The sequence below is a fragment of the Spinacia oleracea genome, chromosome 3, assembly GCF_020520425.1.
Source record: "Spinacia oleracea cultivar Varoflay chromosome 3, BTI_SOV_V1, whole genome shotgun sequence".
Classification (NCBI taxonomy): Eukaryota; Viridiplantae; Streptophyta; class Magnoliopsida; order Caryophyllales; family Amaranthaceae; genus Spinacia; species Spinacia oleracea.
The window spans coordinates 1730733-1749413 of NC_079489.1; the positions used below are offsets into that span (position 1 = coordinate 1730733).

Consider the following 18681-nt stretch of genomic DNA (forward strand, 5'->3'; position numbering starts at 1 on the left):
GGACTTCAACAAGTTGAAATTAGTTAAGAGTAGATCTCAATAACTCATTGTTTCCAATAATTGCTGCAAGTTGACACCAGCAGAAAGTCCAAGTCAAAGTCAACCATCAGTATGAATATGCAGATGATATTCCTTTTCTTTTTATAATCATACAATGCACACAAGTTGACATTCTTATCTACAAATACATATAATTTTGAGGAGTACTAATTGCTTAACATCTAGCCATAAACATTACAGAGGAGAAGAGTGAAGCTTCAATGGCAAACAACATAATAATATCTCAGCTGCTCTTAGCAGCACGAGACGGGGACGTGAAATTCCTCACAGAAGCTCTTGCTACTCAACCTGCTGATTATTTCCTTGTTCGGAGTAAGAACAAAGATGGTCAAGAACATTACAACTTTATCCACATTGCGGTATTGAATGAGCAATCAGAGTTCCTTAAAGAAGCACTAGGTAGATTACCTGTCTCTACCGTGCATCTTCTCTGCAACCAAGCTTCTTCGGACTTCAATTACAACGTGTTTCACTGTGCAGCTTTACGTGGCAATCTCGCCATTGTCAATCTCCTTGTCAAGATTTACAAATCATCATCTTCATCATCATCTTCTTCTTCGTCATCTTCTTCTTCAATGGTGGATCTTCATCTGCATTCCAAGCCATGGTTAACTGTGGATGTGAATGGGAAGACGCCTTTTCACGTGGCTTTGGATAGGGGGAGGGATGATTGTGCATTGGAAATAATGTCACTAGATAAAGAAATACTTTGCAATATGGTTGACAACAAAGGTATCAGTCCGCTCTTTCTAGCTGCGCAGCAAGGTTGCGCACAAGTTGGTGTGAAGATCTTGACATCGGGCCATTCTTACAATACTAGTGGTGAGGATGGGTCGACTCCCCTTGATGTTGTACCAAATTGCTCAGGTTACCTCTATTTACTTATATTTGCCTTCCTGCATTATAGGTTTCTTCGAGTTAATGTAGAAATGGTATATTCAAAAGAAGTACACTTAGCCTTTAATCTGTTCGACTTATTTCAGATAAAAGAAGTTCAGATAAACTCAGTTAAGATAAGGTCAGTTAATTTCAGAAAAAAAAATACTCCCTCCGTATTTTAAAAAGAGATACACTTTGACCGGCACATAGTTAGAGTGGGTTGAATTCATTAAAATAAGATGAATGTGGGGTACTAGGTAAATTATTTATTACAGTAAAAAGATGATGTAAGTAAGTGTGGGGACCACAAAAGAAAAGAGAAATATTAATATATTGAAAGTGGGGACTAAACCATGTCAAAAAAGGAAAGTGTATATCTTTTTAAAATACAGTCATTTAAGGAAAGTGTATCTCTTTTTAAAATACAGAGGGAGTAAGTTTTTTACCGGACAATTTCACACACAAATAAGTTTATTTCAGACAAATTAATAAAATAAGTTCAAATAAGTTGAGATAAGTTAATATAAGTTCAGTTAAATTCAGATAAGTTCACATAATTTAAGTTAAGTCAAAATAAGTCGAATAGAACATAGCCTTATTCTTTGCCAAATCTACTTTTGTTTTGTTCATACAAGACTACTGCATAACTGGTGCAGCACATTTTCATCTACATTTTCATCTACAGAGGAAGTATGCAAACTGCTACTTGACAAGCATCCAGAAATGGTAAAACATGTCGATGAAAATGGACGCACACTTCTACACAAGTGGGTAATGATGGGGAAATTATGGCCAATTCAGTTGCTATTAAATCGAGAAAAACCCAATATGTGGAGGAAGGAGTTTATCAACCTCTTATGCACAACAGAGAAGCTGACAAACAACAATCCTTTACACATAGCAGCTTGTAACCACAATGAAGCAGTTGTGCAGGTTGTGCAGCTCCTTGTTGAAGCTTATATAGATGCCTATGAACAAGGAGAGGTTCTTCAGCCGAGCCCTTGGAAATGGGAGAATAAAGATGGGGATACGCCTCTAATGGTATCCTTAATCAATAAACACGAAGAACTAGCACTGTATTTTTTGACTGTGGATATGGAGAATTTAGTTATACATGCAACCAAGAGTATACTGTACTATGCAGTACTGAATGGATGTAATGATGCAGCAGAAAATATTTTGATTACAGTCCATCCTACTAGCTTCGATCTTATGCAGCTTAAAGGCAATGGGGGGAGAAATGTATTGCACATCGCATCGAATTGCACAGGTAAGGGGCTCAATTCTGGTTTGGGTAATTTCAAATCTTCCATTCACCACTCTTTTTCTGTCCTTTAATTAGATACTATCTCTGTCCCTAAAAGATTGCCCCAAGTTCCTTTTCGGTCCGTCCCTTTGAGTTTGCCCCATACCATTTATAGTATGTGGTCCTCACATATTTCCTCTCACATTCTATTACTTAATTAGCAAAAGACAAGACTACCGTCCTACTTGCTTTTCTTTTGCCTTCTTTATTAACAAAGTGAAGAATGTGGTTTGGGGCAATCTTTTAGGGACGGAGGGAGTAATTAACATGGGCATAGGTCTAGAATAGGGATACGTCATTAGACTCTGAAGACAGAATTACAGTAAGAAAATAAGAAGAGAAGGAAAGACAACAGAAATGTAGGAAGGAATCAGCATTGATTTCATTTCATTCCAAATCAAGCTGCAATGTTGCTGAGCACACCTCTTAAATAGTGCGGCTCCTCTTACAATCATTGATCAATTATTCTAACCTAGTACACCACATGGGACAGCACACACAAGGTGACAAAAGAGAGTCATGTGCACAAAAATACATGTTGATCCTTTTCTTGATGACTAGTACTAGGAAGCTTCCTATGAATTTCTATAGCTTGCTGTCAACAGCTTGCTGTCAACACTCCCCCTCAAGCTTGGAGTGGAGGTTTAGGCATAACTCCAAGTTTGTGCAAAAGATAGTTGTGTTGATGCACTGGTAGGATTTTGGTAAGAACATCAGCTACTTGCTCCTTAGAAGAAATGTATTCTGGTTGTATCTGTCCAGATTGTTGCTTCTCTCTGACAAAGTGACAATCAATTTCCACATGTTTAGTTTTCTCATGCATCACAGGGTTTGCAGCTATAGAGATTGCAGCTTTGTTGTCACATTTGAGAACAGTAGGATGTAGGCACTTCATACCTAGTTCTTTTAACAGCTCACAAATCCACAGAACTTCACAAGTTGTAACAGCCATAGACCTGTATTCTGCTTCAGCAGAAGATCTTGCTACTACTGTTTGCCTTTTTGATTTCCAAGATATGGGTGAACAACCCAGGAGAACACAGAATCCAGTGGTGGATCTTCTTGTAACTGGACATCCAGCCCAATCACTGTCACAGTAAGCAGATAGAATGGTGTTGTTGTCTGCAGCAAGAAGAATCCCTTGTCCTGGGCAACCCACTAGGTATCTCAGAACTCTCCTTGCAGCTTGGTAATGAGTTACAGTTGGAGAGTGCATGAACTGACTAAGAACATGCACAGTATATGCAATGTCTGGTCTAGTCAGGGTGAGATAGATTAGTTTCCCAACCAACCTCTGATAGATTTCTGGATTAAGAAGTAGCTCACCAGAATCTTTTAGAAGTTTCTGATGTGTCTGCATGGGTAGCTTTAATGGCTTCAAATGTAATGCACCAAAATCCTGCAGAAGGTCCATGGTATATTTCTTTTGAGACAAGAATATGCCATGTTGAGTTCTGTCTACTTCTATTCCCAAGAAGTACTTGAGTTCACCAAGATCTTTCATGTTGAATTTAGCTGATAGAAGAGACTTTGCTTCATCAATAGCTTCCTGTGTGGTTCCAGCCAAAATTAGATCATCAACATACACCAAAATGGCAACAAAGTGACCATCACTGTACTTTGTGAACAAGGAGTAATCTGTTTTTGATTGATCAAAGCCAAAACTTTGCAAAGCAGAAGATAATTTAGCAAACCATTGCCTAGGTGCTTGTTTAAGACCATAGAGAGATTTCTTGAGTTTGAAGACCTTAGTGGGATTCTCCTCACAGTAGCTGACATGCTCCCCCTGATTTGAAATTATCTTCTTACCTGGTCCTCTATATCCCTGAGGGAACTTCATATACACAACTTCTTTAATATCTCCATGCAAGAATGCATTTTTTACATCCATCTGATCTACATACCATCCTTCCATTGCTGCAACAGCAAGAAGAGATCTCACAGTAGTGAGTTTTGCCACAGGAGCAAAGGTCTGATCATAATCAAGACCATATCTTTGGTTGTTTCCAAGAGCAACCAATCTGGATTTATACCTTTCAGTGTCTCCATCTCTTGTGTACTTTGTTCTATACAGCCATTTGCTTCCTATAGCTCTTTTTCCCTTGGGTAGGTCAGTTATCTCCCATGTTCCATTTGCTTCAAGAGCTTCAAGCTCTTCATTCATAGCTTGTATCCAGTGATCTGACTTTACTGCATGTTTAAAGTAATATGGATCAGGTTTCTTGTCTTTCTGAGTGATTCTTGCCAAGAAACAGAAGTAAGAGTGTTTAGCTGGGGTTTCTGCTACTTGTTCAATTTTGGAAGCACAATTGATCTCATAATTATCCATCCATCCAGGTTTCCTAGTGTTTCTTGAAGATTTTCTCACAATTGCAGCAGGTAAGCTACTCTGAGTGATTGGTACTGCTGTATCAGTTTCCATTCCAACATCTTCATCATTGTTTGTACCATTCACATCATCAACAGTATCAATATCAACCCAATCTCTTCTTTGTTCTATGTTGCATTCTGTCTCATTGGTGTTTTGTTGGGGCAGTAAGCTGTGCATTTGATTAGCAGTGAGACCATATGGAAATATGTGCTCATGGAATTTCACATCCCTGGACACAAACATTTGATTGTTCATTAGGTTCAGAAGTCTATATCCCTTCTGTTTGATGGGATATCCCAAGAAAACACAGGGTACTCCTCTGGCTTTGAACTTGTCTCTGTGTTTCTCTGGGTTATAAGCAAAAGCCAAGCAACCAAATGTCTTCAACTGTGAGTAGTCAGGTTTAGAATTGAACAATCTCTCATAAGGTGATTGATTGTTCAAAACTACAGATGGTAATCTGTTAGTAATATGTACTGCTGTAAGCACACAATCTCCCCAAAAACTCAATGGCAATCCTGCCTGAAATCTCAAAGCTCTAGACATCTCCAGAATGTTCTTATGTTTTCTTTCTGCTCTTCCATTTTGTTGTGGTCTGTCAACACAACTGGTCTGATGTAAGATCCCCTTTTCTTTGAAGAATTCCTTGCATTTTTCATCATCCATCTCCAGAGCATTATCTGTTCTCACAATTTTCACCTTCCTGTTAAAGTGTTTTTCAGCAAAGTTCACAAATTCTTTAAGTGCTTCCAAGAATTCTGATTTGAATTTCATCAGATGTACCCAGGTTGTTCTGGTACAGTCATCCACAATGGTCAAGAAGTATCTGTGACCTCTTCTGGTTGTGACTTTGTATGGGCCCCAAGTGTCCAAGTGAATGAGCTGAAATGGATTCTCAGCTTGAGACTTGCTTTCCTTGTATGGCAGTTTAGTGAACTTTGCTAGAGGACAAGTAACACAGACTCCATTGCTTTGAGTATCCTTTTTGTCAATAGCAATCACATGCTTGATTCTTTCAATTGGTGCATGACCAAGTCTGTGATGCCATAATACTGATTTGGAGTGTTTAACTGTGTCAGGTGCTACACTTGAAATTCCTAGCTTCAGATTGACATTGTTGGCTTGAGTCTTTCTCTTCAAGTCATCATCAGCTTTGTGTTCAACTTGAGATCTGATTTTTTGAACAATACAACTCAAGGGTTCATTTATCAGATAATAAAGGCCATGGAGAGCTTTTCCAATTCCTATCACTTTTTCAGTAGTTGTATCCTGAATAATGCATGCAGATGGTGTGAATTGAACTTTACAATCACCCTGAGATACAAGCTTGTTAACTGATAGGAGATTGTGTTTAAATTCTGGCACATAGAGAACATCTTTCAGCTTCAAACCATTGCTTAGAGTTACATTTCCAGTGTGACTGATGGTGGAGGTTTCACCATTAGGCAAGTTGATTTTTGGACTATTTATTGCCACCACTGGATCACTCAATTTTTTAAAATCACTGATCATGTGATCAGATGCACCAGAGTCAATGATCCACTCACTCATTATTGTTGTTGCCAGATAGCATGACACCATTCCAGCATAGTTGTGATCAATCTCATCTTCAGTTTCAGATCCACCTTGAGTGGTATTTCTTGAAGTAACTGGGAGCAACTTAATGAGTTGCTCTAGTTGTTGAAGTTGTTGACTTGTCATAGCACCATTGTCACTGCTTCCTTGACTGTTTTGAGCCATGTTTGAGCCTGTATTATGCTTTCCCTTTGGCCACTTACTGTATGGACCTGAGTTACCACCTCTATTACCAGAGAATCTTCCACCTCCCCTTCCTCTTTGAGGCTTCTTAGATTTTGGATGCCATGCTGGATAACCAACAATAGTCCAGCATTTCTCAGCTGTGTGACCAGTTACACCACAAGCAGTGCAACTGTCACCAGTGTTTTTGCTGTACATAGCAGATGTTTCAGTGTGTTTGCTGCACATGGCTGCAGACTCAATGTCTAATTTAGTGTGTTTTAGAACATCTCTCTGTTGTTCTTCTTGCTGCAAAGATGCACAGGCTACATCTGCTGTAGGTAGAGGACTCATTAACAACAGTTGACTCCTCTGTGGTCCATATTCCTCATCTATGCCATTAAGGAATTGAAATAGTTTTTGCTCTTGTTTCTGAGCATCTAAGGCTTTCAAAAAGGCATTGATTTCAGCATTATACACAGTAAATTTAGGTAGAATGTTCAAGGATTCCAGTTCTTCCCATATTACACTCATACTAGTGAAATAGTCATTAATAAGCATTCCATTCTGTTTACATTCATACAGATCTCTACTTAACTTGTATTTTCTAGACCCATTCACAACAGAGAACCTTTGTTCCAGATTTATCCACATTTCTCTTGCAGTACTAAGAAACATAATGGACTTTTTTATATTATCTGAAACAGAAGAAAAAATCCAGGATATTACCATGTCATTGCAGGTATCCCATTGTTCTGCCTTTGCTGCTTCTCTGATGACAGTTCCTTTCAGGAATCCAAGCTTTCTTTTGGATGAGAGGGTTACTTCCATGGATCTTTTCCATGTTCTATAATCAGATGGTCCAGTCAGTTTTCCCACATTTATTGAGTGAGATCCTTCAGATGGATGAAGGTACAGTGGACTGTTAACATCTATTGTAGCCATTTCACTAGTAAAGGCTTAAGCTTTCAAGATAGAAGAAAAGAAGGGAGAAGATTCAGAAATGTGTTTGTGTGTTTATGATTGGATATATGAATCATTTGCTTCTACATATTCTGCAGTCTTCTGAGCCATAGCTCTGATACCATGAAGACAGAATTACAGTAAGAAAATAAGAAGAGAAGGAAAGACAACAGAAATGTAGGAAGGAATCAGCATTGATTTCATTTCATTCCAAATCAAGCTGCAATGTTGCTGAGCACACCTCTTAAATAGTGCGGCTCCTCTTACAATCATTGATCAATTATTCTAACCTAGTACACCACATGGGACAGCACACACAAGGTGACAAAAGAGAGTCATGTGCACAAAAATACATGTTGATCCTTTTCTTGATGACTAGTACTAGGAAGCTTCCTATGAATTTCTATAGCTTGCTGTCAACAGACTCATTGTGAAAACAAGTGCTAGTTTAGGTGCATATCTAGATATGAAGATACTCTTGGAGCTACATAAGTACTCACCTTCTCGGGTATATAAGATGTCTAAAATCAGAAATAGCCAAGTAATATGATGGATCATCTCAAACACTAGAAGCATGCAAAATATTTACGTCCCGTTTGGTAGCCAATAATAAATTGTGAGAATGAGAACAAATCTAAGTGTTATTTGACAATAAAAATACCATCATAATGTCCATGGTAACGAAACCTTGTCTCAAACATGGTATTTTTCTTTATAAATTTGCATCCCTACCCAATACCACTCCCTAAATGGTAATGAATACTAACGAAAAATTTATGAAGAAAACATAGATAATTTTGAGTGGACTAGAACTAACATATGGATATTGATTTTCCTTTACCAATTTACATACAAATTCATTCTCATTGACACCATGTAAGACCGGCTACCAAACGAGCCATTAGGTGCCGCTTGGTTCAAGCAGGGAAAAGGGAATTATGATAGGGTAACAACTAACAAGGGGAAGAAATAAACAGTTTAGAGACTTGAGACTGCTTTTGAAGCAAGTACTACCTGTCTTAAGGTAACCATATATGCGTACAAAATTTACTATACCAACACAACAAAGAAATTAAGAATTACCATAAATGTCCAAATATGTAACAATAATCATCCCATTGATTTTATTTTTTTCGGAATCATGCATGTCTCGACATATTCAGATTTTTGTAATTAATGTCACTGAATGAAGTAGTAGTTGTACTTTTAATATTTTGCTGCCAAAATGCAGAGAAATCCCATAGAAAAAACTAAAAAGCAATTCTAACACCAAAGAGTGTATGCGTGTGTGCATGAACAGAAAGAACAGGCGACATCTTGGTGGAAAAGTTACCTTGGCTGATCAATGAGCTTGATGAAGTTGGAAAGAGCCCCCTTGATATAGCAGCTGAAGTTGGTACGGCATGGCTCATAGAACTACTGCTGAAAAAGGACCCTTCGTTGAGCGCAAATGCACCATTTGCTTGGATTGAAGCATGTAAGAGAGGCCACAAAGACGCTATTCATGCCTTCATAGACAACTCCACTGATTTCAGAACCCTCTGTATTCGTAGAAAAGACTCCCCTTTACATCACATACAACTAAAATCTTACTGGAAATACAAGGAATTTTTAGATATTCCCTTGATTCAGGAGATGAAAAACATGCCTGATTTTACTGGTGCAACACCCCTGCATCGAGCATTAGAACGCAGGGACATCGACTTGGTTGAAGCACTGCTCTCCATTGACGGGGTTTTCAGAAACATCAAGACCAAGAATAGGAAATCTGCCACCGAAATACTGAAAGAGTTATGCAAGGAAGACTACAAATGGGTATGTCCACTTCTTCCAAACTAGTAGACTTCAATAGCTTGCTATAACCTGTTTGTTTGGCAAAGTGTAAAATGAGCACAGATTGAAAAAACATTAGATACAAACATTTTAGATACTTAACACTATATATTAACAAACATTAAATAAGTTGTCATATACTCCCTCCGTCCTGGAATACTCTCCCCGCTTTCCTTATAAAGCCGTCCCGCAATACTTACCCTGTTTCTATAAATGACATTTTTTTTCTAATTTTATATCGTTTCTCACTTACCTAAGGTCTCACTTGTATTCCTAATATCTAAAAAAACATTAAAAAAAACACCCCCACTCCCCTCAAAAAGTTGACACATTTCCCACTAACTATATTAAAAAAAATATAACCCACTATCAAGTATCAACTACCACCTAATTAAATAATAAGTCAATTAAATTGCCTTAACTTTATGCCGGTCAAACTGGGGCGAGTACTCCGGGACGGAGGGAGTAAATAATTTATTGAGTGTCAAGTAGGTCAGATGGCTAACATGATAAAACCGGATAATTAGACAACTTGAATATTTGTATCCTTTGATCAGTTAGGTAATTTGTTCCTGTTGAGCCATAGATCATATCCTTGATTAACTTCAATTAAAACAAATGCAGGACTCAATGTGCAGACGTATACAAATCAATCCATGGCTAAGGACAGAATTTATCAGCACTGGTATGGCTAATTGTATGAGATATAGTGGAAGTAGGTCACAAGGCACAACACCATCAGCCGGAGAAATGCGAGGCACACTATCAGTTGTAGCAGCCCTTCTTGCAACCCTTACATTTGCAGCTGGTTTCACTGTTCCTGGAGGCCTTAATGAAGATGATGGAGAAGCAATTCTGGCAAAGAAGGCAGCCTTTCTAGTGTTCATACTAGCAGACACATACGCCATGTGTTGTTCCATGTTAGTCTTGTTCTGCCTCATATGGTCTATGGTTGGTGACCGTGATAAGTCACTCATATTGATCGATCGAAGCATGGTGATACTTGTGCAATCCCTTTATGGAACATTGGTGGCATTTATGACAGGAATCTACGCTACTATATCCCACAAGTCCTTGTGGGCAGCTATCATAGTCATTATTATGTGCTCTATCGTTGCGATTTCATCCAATAGAGCTATCTTGGATAAGGTGCTTGATAAGTTAATCCCTTCGGTTGAAAGGGAGAGAAGAGTGTAAATCCGGTGTGTGGAAGAGATAGTCTTTCTTTAAATAACTTTTAGTTTAAATTTGTTCTAACAGTTCTGGACAGAATTAGGAATAAAGGTTGCAGAATCTTGAGTTGCGGATAAAATAAGAGAGAACAAACACCCAGAGTACCATAAGAGCGACTCCAGAGGTGGTGTAGCTATGTTTGTCACATTAAATTTCTAGCAACAATTGATTTAAGCTACAAAGTTTACATTGGTTGGCCACATTACCTTGTACGGAGTAGCTCCTTATGATATTTAATTTATTTATTTTATCCAAAATAAATTATTCAAGAACCAACAAGAATTTGAGCTACCGGCTCAAAATAGCTACAAAATTTTGATAATTTCTTATGTCATTAATGTACCAATGGTTGGCTACCTGATCACCTACTTTTATTCTTTGTGAGCAAGTCATTTTTTTAACCACTAGAGTTGCTCTAATGCTCCCACACAGCCTATTTACATTTCTCACTTCCCTTCCCTTCCTTTTGGCCCTATTTATAATTGGTCCTGGGATAAGGACGTTTCTAAACAAAGTCGATCAAAACGGAAAGAAGCTAAATATATACATGCAACAAGGCATGCAGATAGCTTATACCCCATTGGTGACTAAACCTTTAAAAGTTGAAAGAAGCTAAAGAAAAATAAGGAGTATATTACAAGATGGTCGTCCCGTTATCGCTTTTGGGTCAATTGGAAACAACCTCTCTGCAATTAGGGTAAGGTTGCGTACGTCCAACCCCTCCTTACCCCGCTTCTTGCGGGGGCCTCTTTGAGGCAATGGGGTAATGATAATGAATGATTGCAACACACAACAGCATAGCATTGCAACCATTTCCCTAAAACTGTAATGTTCTCACCATGGCACCACCAACACGCTCTTCCTAAATTTTGTTCCTCTTCCAAAAGACGGTAATGATCCTAATGAAAATATAAAGGTTTCCATGATAAAATCAGATTCTATGATGAAGACAAGTAGGTATCAGCATTAACTCTAAGTTACAGTCAAGATAATTATTCCTAGTCAGACATATGTTGTATAAAACTATATAGGGACAAGCTATTAAGCCTAGAACCGCACCAATGATGTATTGTCCTAGTGGTTAAGACTTAAGGACCGTGTACAATAGGTCACAGGGTCCGAATCCCCGCTCCCCTATTTGTAATTTGTAATTTGTAATTTGTAATTTGTAATGACTTTGTGGCTCATTCGCAACAAAAACAATAAAACATTCAACTATTTCACGCTTAACTCGCATAATCAAGATCATTCTATTAAATTAGAATCTAAGAAGTCGAAACTAAGAAGCTCCTAAGATGATAATTGCTGCAAACATAGTTATAGTGATGAAAGATGTCAAATTTCAATGCACGTTGAACAGTAATTAGCCTCATTTCTTCAAATTCAAGCAGATTTTACTATGAAAAATGAAATTAAAGCCCTAAAACTAATCTATTTGTCATCCACATAAGAACACGGAAACCCTAACCCGGAAATTTCGCTGAATATTGCCCAAATTAGACCCAATTACTCACTAATCAACCTCCGAAAACAAACCAGTAACAACGCAATTCATGAAATCATCAAATTGAAGAATCAAACACATTACAAATTGAGCAAAAACAATCGACAAATATTACATTGTTGTAAAACACTATAAAGCTTAAAAATCACAAATTTAGTAAGAGAAGAAACAAAGAACTAACCTTGGCAGAAGCAAATAGGTCGGGAGAGAACTAACAATAGAGAAGATGAATGTGTGTCATCACTGTCATGTACTCATGTCATCTGGGAGTGGACTCTGGAGAAATGGAATCAAAATGATGAAAATTTCTCAAATTTGATTTATTTGGCCAATTTTAGGGTGTGTCATTTCCATTTGGGGGTTTCTTGGCAAGTAGGGTTAGTTTTTAGCAAATTTTAGATGAGATTTGCATGATTGGGCAATTAGGCATTTGTTAGGATTAATGATAATGATACATAATTTTTGAATTTTTGAATTTTTGAAACTACAGGGGTCGTGCGCGAGTACGTCCTTGGATACATGAAGCTTATTAATTTGAGTTGAACATAAGTGAAGTTATTAGTTTTGAAATGAATCAATAACGTTCTAACTTTCAAGTGTAGTTGTTACTTACTTTACAGAAAAAAGTTGTCATTTTTTACATCATTTAATTATTTATCTTAAAGTAAGAAACATTTACATCGCTTTTTCTTACTATAACTTCATGCGTAGTGATTTTACTATATAGGTTTACCTAATTGTTAAATTTGTCCACTTTACGCATTTTTATTACCATGTTTAACTATCATACAGTTAAGGAAAATATTAGACTCAAAAGACATTAAATTCCAAACCTACTCCTAATACATTACTGCTGGCACACTTCGTAAACGATCTGATCACATATCAATATATATATATGTCCAACCTCCTCGCCGAAACCCTACAAAAATACTAAGTCACTAAAAATATTAAAGATAATTAGAACGGAAATTGATTTTGACACACCATTATGTGAGTAGAGCACTGAAACTATGCTCTTACAATAGATATGTCGAAATCATTTTCCGGTGAGACCTTATAATTAAAAAAGTTACTTAACATAGATAAAATATCTAAATGAGAAAAAGAAGGGAAGACAAAGAAGAGAAAAACAAGCAAATTAGGAAAGCAACTAGCATAATTTTTACTTTAATTTAATACACTAAAAAGTAGTCTAAATAAATAAAGTTCAAAATCAGCATAAACAGCAAGTTGGGCAACTCAGAGCCAGAAAGAACACACCAAAGAAGGGAGAGCAACCCCACTTTCCACACACACAGGGCCAATTTTCTCCAACGTCTCCCTTCTCTTCTCTGTGTTCTTCCTTCCTTTCCACCCTCCTGAATCTTCTCTTCTTTCTCCAGGTTTCTCTCTCCTCTCTTCTGCTTGTAATAATTTGAAGAAAAAAAAATGCAAACTTTACTGATTTCGTGCTATGAACTTTGCTGCTTGCTTTGCTGCTATGGTTTGAATTATGAGTTGGGTCGCTTTCTTTTTGGTTTAATTTTTGTGGGTGTATGCTGAATTTTGTTTGTTTTTACTCCAGTTTGTAGGTTTTCAGTTTCTGGGTGTTAACTGTCTTTGATTAGATTAATTAATTTGGGGTTTGAAATTTGATTTATTTAGGGTTTTGCCTTTTTTCATGACTGTTCTAGATTCATTTCATGCTTTTTGTTAAAAATGTGCAATTTTGTATGCTTGAATTTGAGTAAAAATGGTACTGTAAAATTTGAAACTTTGAATTAGTATATCTGGGTTTTTTGTAGCTTGAGTTTTTAGTTCAGGTACACTTTGATTTGTTAGATCATTCAGAAGGTGTTGGGTTTTGATTCCTTTTTAATTGCAAATATTCTTCATAAAAATGCTTTATTTATTTATTTAACTTTTCTGTGGAATATATTTGTGATTCTAAGTTTGGTACACTCATTTTTTAAATTTGCAGATCCAGCTGTTACAAAACTGACAGAACTGGGTAGCTTGAGCATTACTTGTTCTACTCGGATCTGCTGAGGTTGGAAATTTAGTTGATTTTGAGCCATATCTTGTTATTGAAGTTGAGTTTCATTGTCAAAATTTAACCTTTAGGAATTAAAGAGTGGTTCTTTCTTTAGTTTGAATTTTGACCTTGAGTTTGGTTTGTTTACTGGGGTAGTTGAGAAACTTCAACATAAGATTGTAGTTTAGTGTACACCTTTTTCTTGGGGAAGGTAGTGAGGAAACTCGGCGAAAATTTGACCGAGTTTACACAAAAGCAACTTGGTCTTCTACTATAGTTTTGCTTTAGTTTTGGTTCTGGATTTCTGGGTTTTGGAATGGCTGTAGGAAAGAACAACAGTAACGCCGGACAATTAACTAAACCATGCCATTGTTTCAAGGTGGCAAACTTGAAGGAACCTATTTTAGATGCGAGTGAAACATCTGATTTAAAAGACCGTTATGTTTTGGGTGATCAATTAGGTTGGGGGCAATTTGGTGTGATCCGAGCATGTGCTGATAAGTTAACAGGAGAAATACTAGCGTGCAAGTCAATTGCCAAAGATAGACTTGTAACACAAGATGATGTTCGAAGTGTGAAGCTTGAAATTGAGATTATGAGCAAATTATCAGGTCATCCTCACGTGGTTGGTTTAAAAGCGGTTTATGAGGAAGAAGCTTATGTTCATTTGGTGATGGAGCTTTGTGCGGGTGGGGAGTTGTTTCATCGATTAGAGAAACAAGGAAGTTATTCCGAGTTTCAAGCCAAGATCATATTTCGGCATCTAATGCAAGTTGTGTTGTATTGTCATGACAATGGGGTTGTCCATAGAGATTTGAAGCCCGAGAATATTCTTTTGGCAACCAAGTCATCTTCTTCACCAATAAAGTTAGCTGATTTCGGTCTTGCTACTTATATCAAGCCAGGTAGAACACTCTTCCTCATCTAGTTTGTGATACTAGCTGTGTTATTTGGACTCTTTGATTTCACCTCACTATCCGTCCATGTTGAATGATCAATACTTGAACATAGGATTGGAATTTCACATTGGGACAAAACCGTGCAAAATTTTAAAAGTTCTTGCACGCACAATTTATTGTATACCGGGATAACTTTTATCCAGTTTTTTGTAACTTTTTACTATGTTTTTATTAAATTTTATATTATGAAAAAAAAGTTGATGGATAAACGTTTTTAAGGGTTAACTAGTTACCTTTATACATTAGTGATTTTAAAGAGTGATTTTTATTAAAATAAAAAAAAATCACTAAAAAAATAGATAACTTTTACTTATATCAGGGTAACTTTTACTCTGATGTACCATATTTATCGTGTTCACCGCTTGTAAATAAGAATTTGTGGCAAAATTTCCATAAGACGGTCAGTTTGAGTCGTTCGACACTTGAACAAGTCCGAGTTACATAGGATTTTATTACGTGTTTTAAGCTTTTAGTTATTACCTCAAGCAGGGCAGAGTTTGCATGGGACAGTGGGGAGTCCATTCTATATAGCTCCTGAAGTTCTGTCTGGAGGTTACACCGAAGCTGCTGATGTATGGAGTGCTGGTGTAATTCTGTATATTCTTTTGAGTGCTATGCCGCCATTTTGGGGGAAGACAAAGTCAATGATATTTGATGCAGTTCGTGCAGCTGATTTGCGCTTCCCATCTGAACCTTGGGATGGGATATCAAAATCTGCCCAGGAACTTATCAAGAAAATGCTTTGCGTAGATCCTTTGAAACGTTTGACAGCCGATCAAGTTTTAGGTATGAATTTGTCTCCTTTTGCTAAATTACATGACTGTTTTTTCCACCACTAAACCAATTTCTGTATACCGTAAGGGGTAAGTGTAGCTTATTCATAATACTTTCTCCATTCTTATTTACATGATACAATTTCCTTTTAGGGAAATTCCTTTTTAGTTGGCACAATTCTACTGTTTTTTGTATGGTGAATTGTCATATTTACCCTCACTTTTTTGGTGATTTGATGAAAGTGATGGTTGGTTGGTTGTTGTTAAGGGGCACTTTTGTCCTTTAACTTTCTCTTTTACCTCTCTTTAATATATGTGCCAAAATCAATTGAGTCATGTAAAACTTTCTCTTTTACCTCTCCTTAATATGTGTGCCAAAATCAATTGAGTCATGTAAATAAGAACGGAGAAAGTATGTTATTATGGAGAAGCAACTTCTAGAAGATGTCTGGCTTGAACATTTACCCTATTGTCAATGAAGCATTGATACATGATTTTTATTTGAATTTGAAAATATATCTACCGTGTCCTCGGACCAATATTGATAATCTATTACCGAATTTTTCCTTTTAAAGTTTGTTATAAATACCAACGGTTTCATTTACGTTCCCTACAGCTCACTCGTGGATGGAAGAGGTTTCTTCAGCTACCGAAGACTCGCATGAAAACGACGTTTCTTGCTCCGAGCGTTTAAAAACCCGAGATAGCTCATTTTCAGCTACATGTGTAGCCCGGGAACGTGATATAAGCTTTGGATCTGGATCCGCGGTAAACTGTGAACCTCAATCACCAACATTTACGTGCAGATCATCTTTCTCAGCATTTTTCGTGGAGCCATCTACTCCCACTCTCGTGTCAAGTGGATTCTCTTTCCGTAGCAGTGGTGATTTCTCTGCTATTGGGTTTGCTTCTCCCATTCCTTCCATGCCTAGCTTCTCATTTTTCAGCCCTAGCTCAATAGTTGAGGAACACGGTGTTATTTCGAGCAATATAGGCACCGACAAAATTCATACAGGTATAATCCCCTGTATAGATTATGCTTTTCTATTCGTTATCGTTTCTTATTATTGTCACTGGTTCTGTGGTTTCATTATAGTCTCATTCGAAGATCCTCTCATCCAAATTAATTGTCTATACCTAATGTTGGATTTGCAACATAATTGACTCGAGTTTTGACAACGAATTTTCTGTGTTTATGAATATGCACTGCTGAAAAAAGATGATTTTTTACTTTCTGTTTCTTGCTGATTGATTAATCTTCCTAACTTTAAACCTCTAGGTTTTGCCGTTTTGGTAAATATCATTTCTCCCCATAGTAAGCTTATGATATCATCACTTGATAGTTCGTACAACCGAGGTTCTCTCTGTTCGACTTATTTTATTTTGACTTATTTTAGACAAAATAAGTACAAATAAACTACAGTTAAGTCCAGATAAGTCCAGATAAGTTCAGTTAAGTCCAGATAAGTTCAGATAATATAAGTTAAGTTCAGATAATATAAGAAGTCCAATAGAATGGAGCCTAAATCTAACATCGTCTGTTGTTTTCAGGAGGGGTTGACTCAGAGAAACAATCTGAATCACCCGGTTCTTCCCTCAGCTCATTATTTGATACCCGGGACCCGGATCAGAAATCAGCAGACGTTAAGAGGAGCGGAGGAACGGGCTTGAGAATTTTCGGTATCCACAACAAAAGAAACAGAACGATTGGGCTTGGAGAATTCGACCAGCTTGATTTCGTAGTGACAGAATCAGTTATCCGTTGGGCGTCTTGCACACACCTACCTACCGCCTCATCACTCAGGTCTTCTCTTGTATGCTAAATGGTAATGGTAATCCCGGGTTAGTGATGGTAATCTCAGGTTAATGATGGTAATCCCAGGTTTACCTGCTGTTGTTGTACAAGATTAATTTACAAAGGGGTTTAAGTTGCGTGCGCGTATTGTTGGTGATGGTAATCCCAATTTAGTGAGCTAATGTTAGTGAATAGATTGCAGTGAATCTGCACAAATAGTAGCAGATTCATTCTTCTTCAAAATGTGTAAATCATGGATTTTGAAGGTGTTGATTTCGCGAACTTTTTTCAGGTTTCTCCTCATAATTTTACAGATATATAGGAAGGTTTTTTCGTGTGTTCTTAGTACTACATGCCATTTCTAAACCTTTGTCATGAACAAAATTCTTTGCACTGAGTGTGAACAAAGGTGAACATAACAGATTCTTCTTCAAAATGTGTAAATCATGGATTTTGAAGGTGTTGATTTCGCGAACTTTTTTCCGGTTTCTCCTCATAATTTTACAGATACTCCCTCTGTATTTATTTAAGAGATACACTTGCCTTTTCCGGCCGTATTTATTTAACAGATAAACTTGTCATTTTTTGTAATTTATCAACTCCACCATCTAATTAAATAATCTATCTACACCCAACCTTACCCTTTACACCCTAAAATGACATGGTCCCCACTTGTTTTACTTATTAAAATATCTACCCAACCCCACTTGTTTTATTACTTTATTTCTTTGAATTATTTTTTTTAATACTCGTGCCCGGCCATGTGTATCTCTTAAATAAATACGGATGGAGTATATAGGAAGTTTTAATTATTTATTTATTTATTTTTGTTCTTAGTACTACATGCCATTTCTATACCTTTGTCATGAACAAAATTCTTTGCAAATGAGTGTGAACACCAAAGATTTAGGAAGATCATGCAAATTTGACTTTTAATAAGCAGAATTATACTGTTTAAAGTTTGCATGATAACATGATATTATGATATTATTGGACTAATGTACTCGTGGGCATCTTTTTCAAATCATTGCAAATTTGTTAACCTTTTCATATGTGGATAATATTGAAAGAACAACAATTGTCCATTTTGGACGCAAACAACCTGTATTATTACAAATTTAGTAAAATTTAGTACGTTACTGTTCAAGACCAAATTTAGTGGAGTATCAATAAAGATTGTTTGCGTCTATTTAGGACAGTGGTTGTTCTTGCTCAAGACTTCCTCGTTTTGACACCCTACACGAAACGTGA

At 36.9% G+C, this 18681-nt stretch overlaps 2 protein-coding genes across 2 annotated transcripts; both read left to right on the top strand.

The window, feature by feature from the left end:
* The first annotated feature begins 212 nt into the window (after positions 1 to 212).
* On the top strand, positions 213 to 10740 carry LOC110782240 (protein ACCELERATED CELL DEATH 6). The gene is made up of 4 exons (XM_056838301.1): positions 213 to 927; positions 1625 to 2209; positions 8617 to 9131; positions 9774 to 10740. The coding sequence occupies exons 1-4, from the start codon at positions 261 to 263 to the stop codon at positions 10344 to 10346; spliced, it is 2340 nt and encodes a 779-aa protein (XP_056694279.1). The 5' UTR covers positions 213 to 260; the 3' UTR covers positions 10347 to 10740.
* A 2243-nt stretch (positions 10741 to 12983) lies between these two features.
* LOC110782457 (calcium-dependent protein kinase 26) lies at positions 12984 to 17781 on the top strand. The gene is made up of 5 exons (XM_021986612.2): positions 12984 to 13271; positions 13850 to 14808; positions 15352 to 15648; positions 16252 to 16650; positions 17187 to 17781. Exons 2-5 carry the CDS (start codon positions 14220 to 14222, stop codon positions 17456 to 17458), a joined length of 1557 nt encoding a protein of 518 aa, XP_021842304.1. The 5' UTR covers positions 12984 to 13271; positions 13850 to 14219; the 3' UTR covers positions 17459 to 17781.
* Positions 17782 to 18681: the final 900 nt, after the last annotated feature.

Bases quoted from the DNA above. Each gene is read 5' to 3' on its own strand.
- LOC110782240 (XM_056838301.1), top strand. From the start codon at position 261: ATGGCAAACAACATAATAATATCTCAGCTGCTCTTAGCAGCACGAGAC. The intron at 2,210-8,616 runs GTAAGGGGCTCA...GTGCATGAACAG, and splicing joins CATCGCATCGAATTGCACAG to AAAGAACAGGCGACATCTTG. The intron at 9,132-9,773 runs GTATGTCCACTT...AAACAAATGCAG, and splicing joins GCAAGGAAGACTACAAATGG to GACTCAATGTGCAGACGTAT.
- LOC110782457 (XM_021986612.2), top strand. From the start codon at position 14,220: ATGGCTGTAGGAAAGAACAACAGTAACGCCGGACAATTAACTAAACCA. The intron at 15,649-16,251 runs GTATGAATTTGT...CGTTCCCTACAG, and splicing joins GACAGCCGATCAAGTTTTAG to CTCACTCGTGGATGGAAGAG. The intron at 16,651-17,186 runs GTATAATCCCCT...TGTTGTTTTCAG, and splicing joins CACCGACAAAATTCATACAG to GAGGGGTTGACTCAGAGAAA.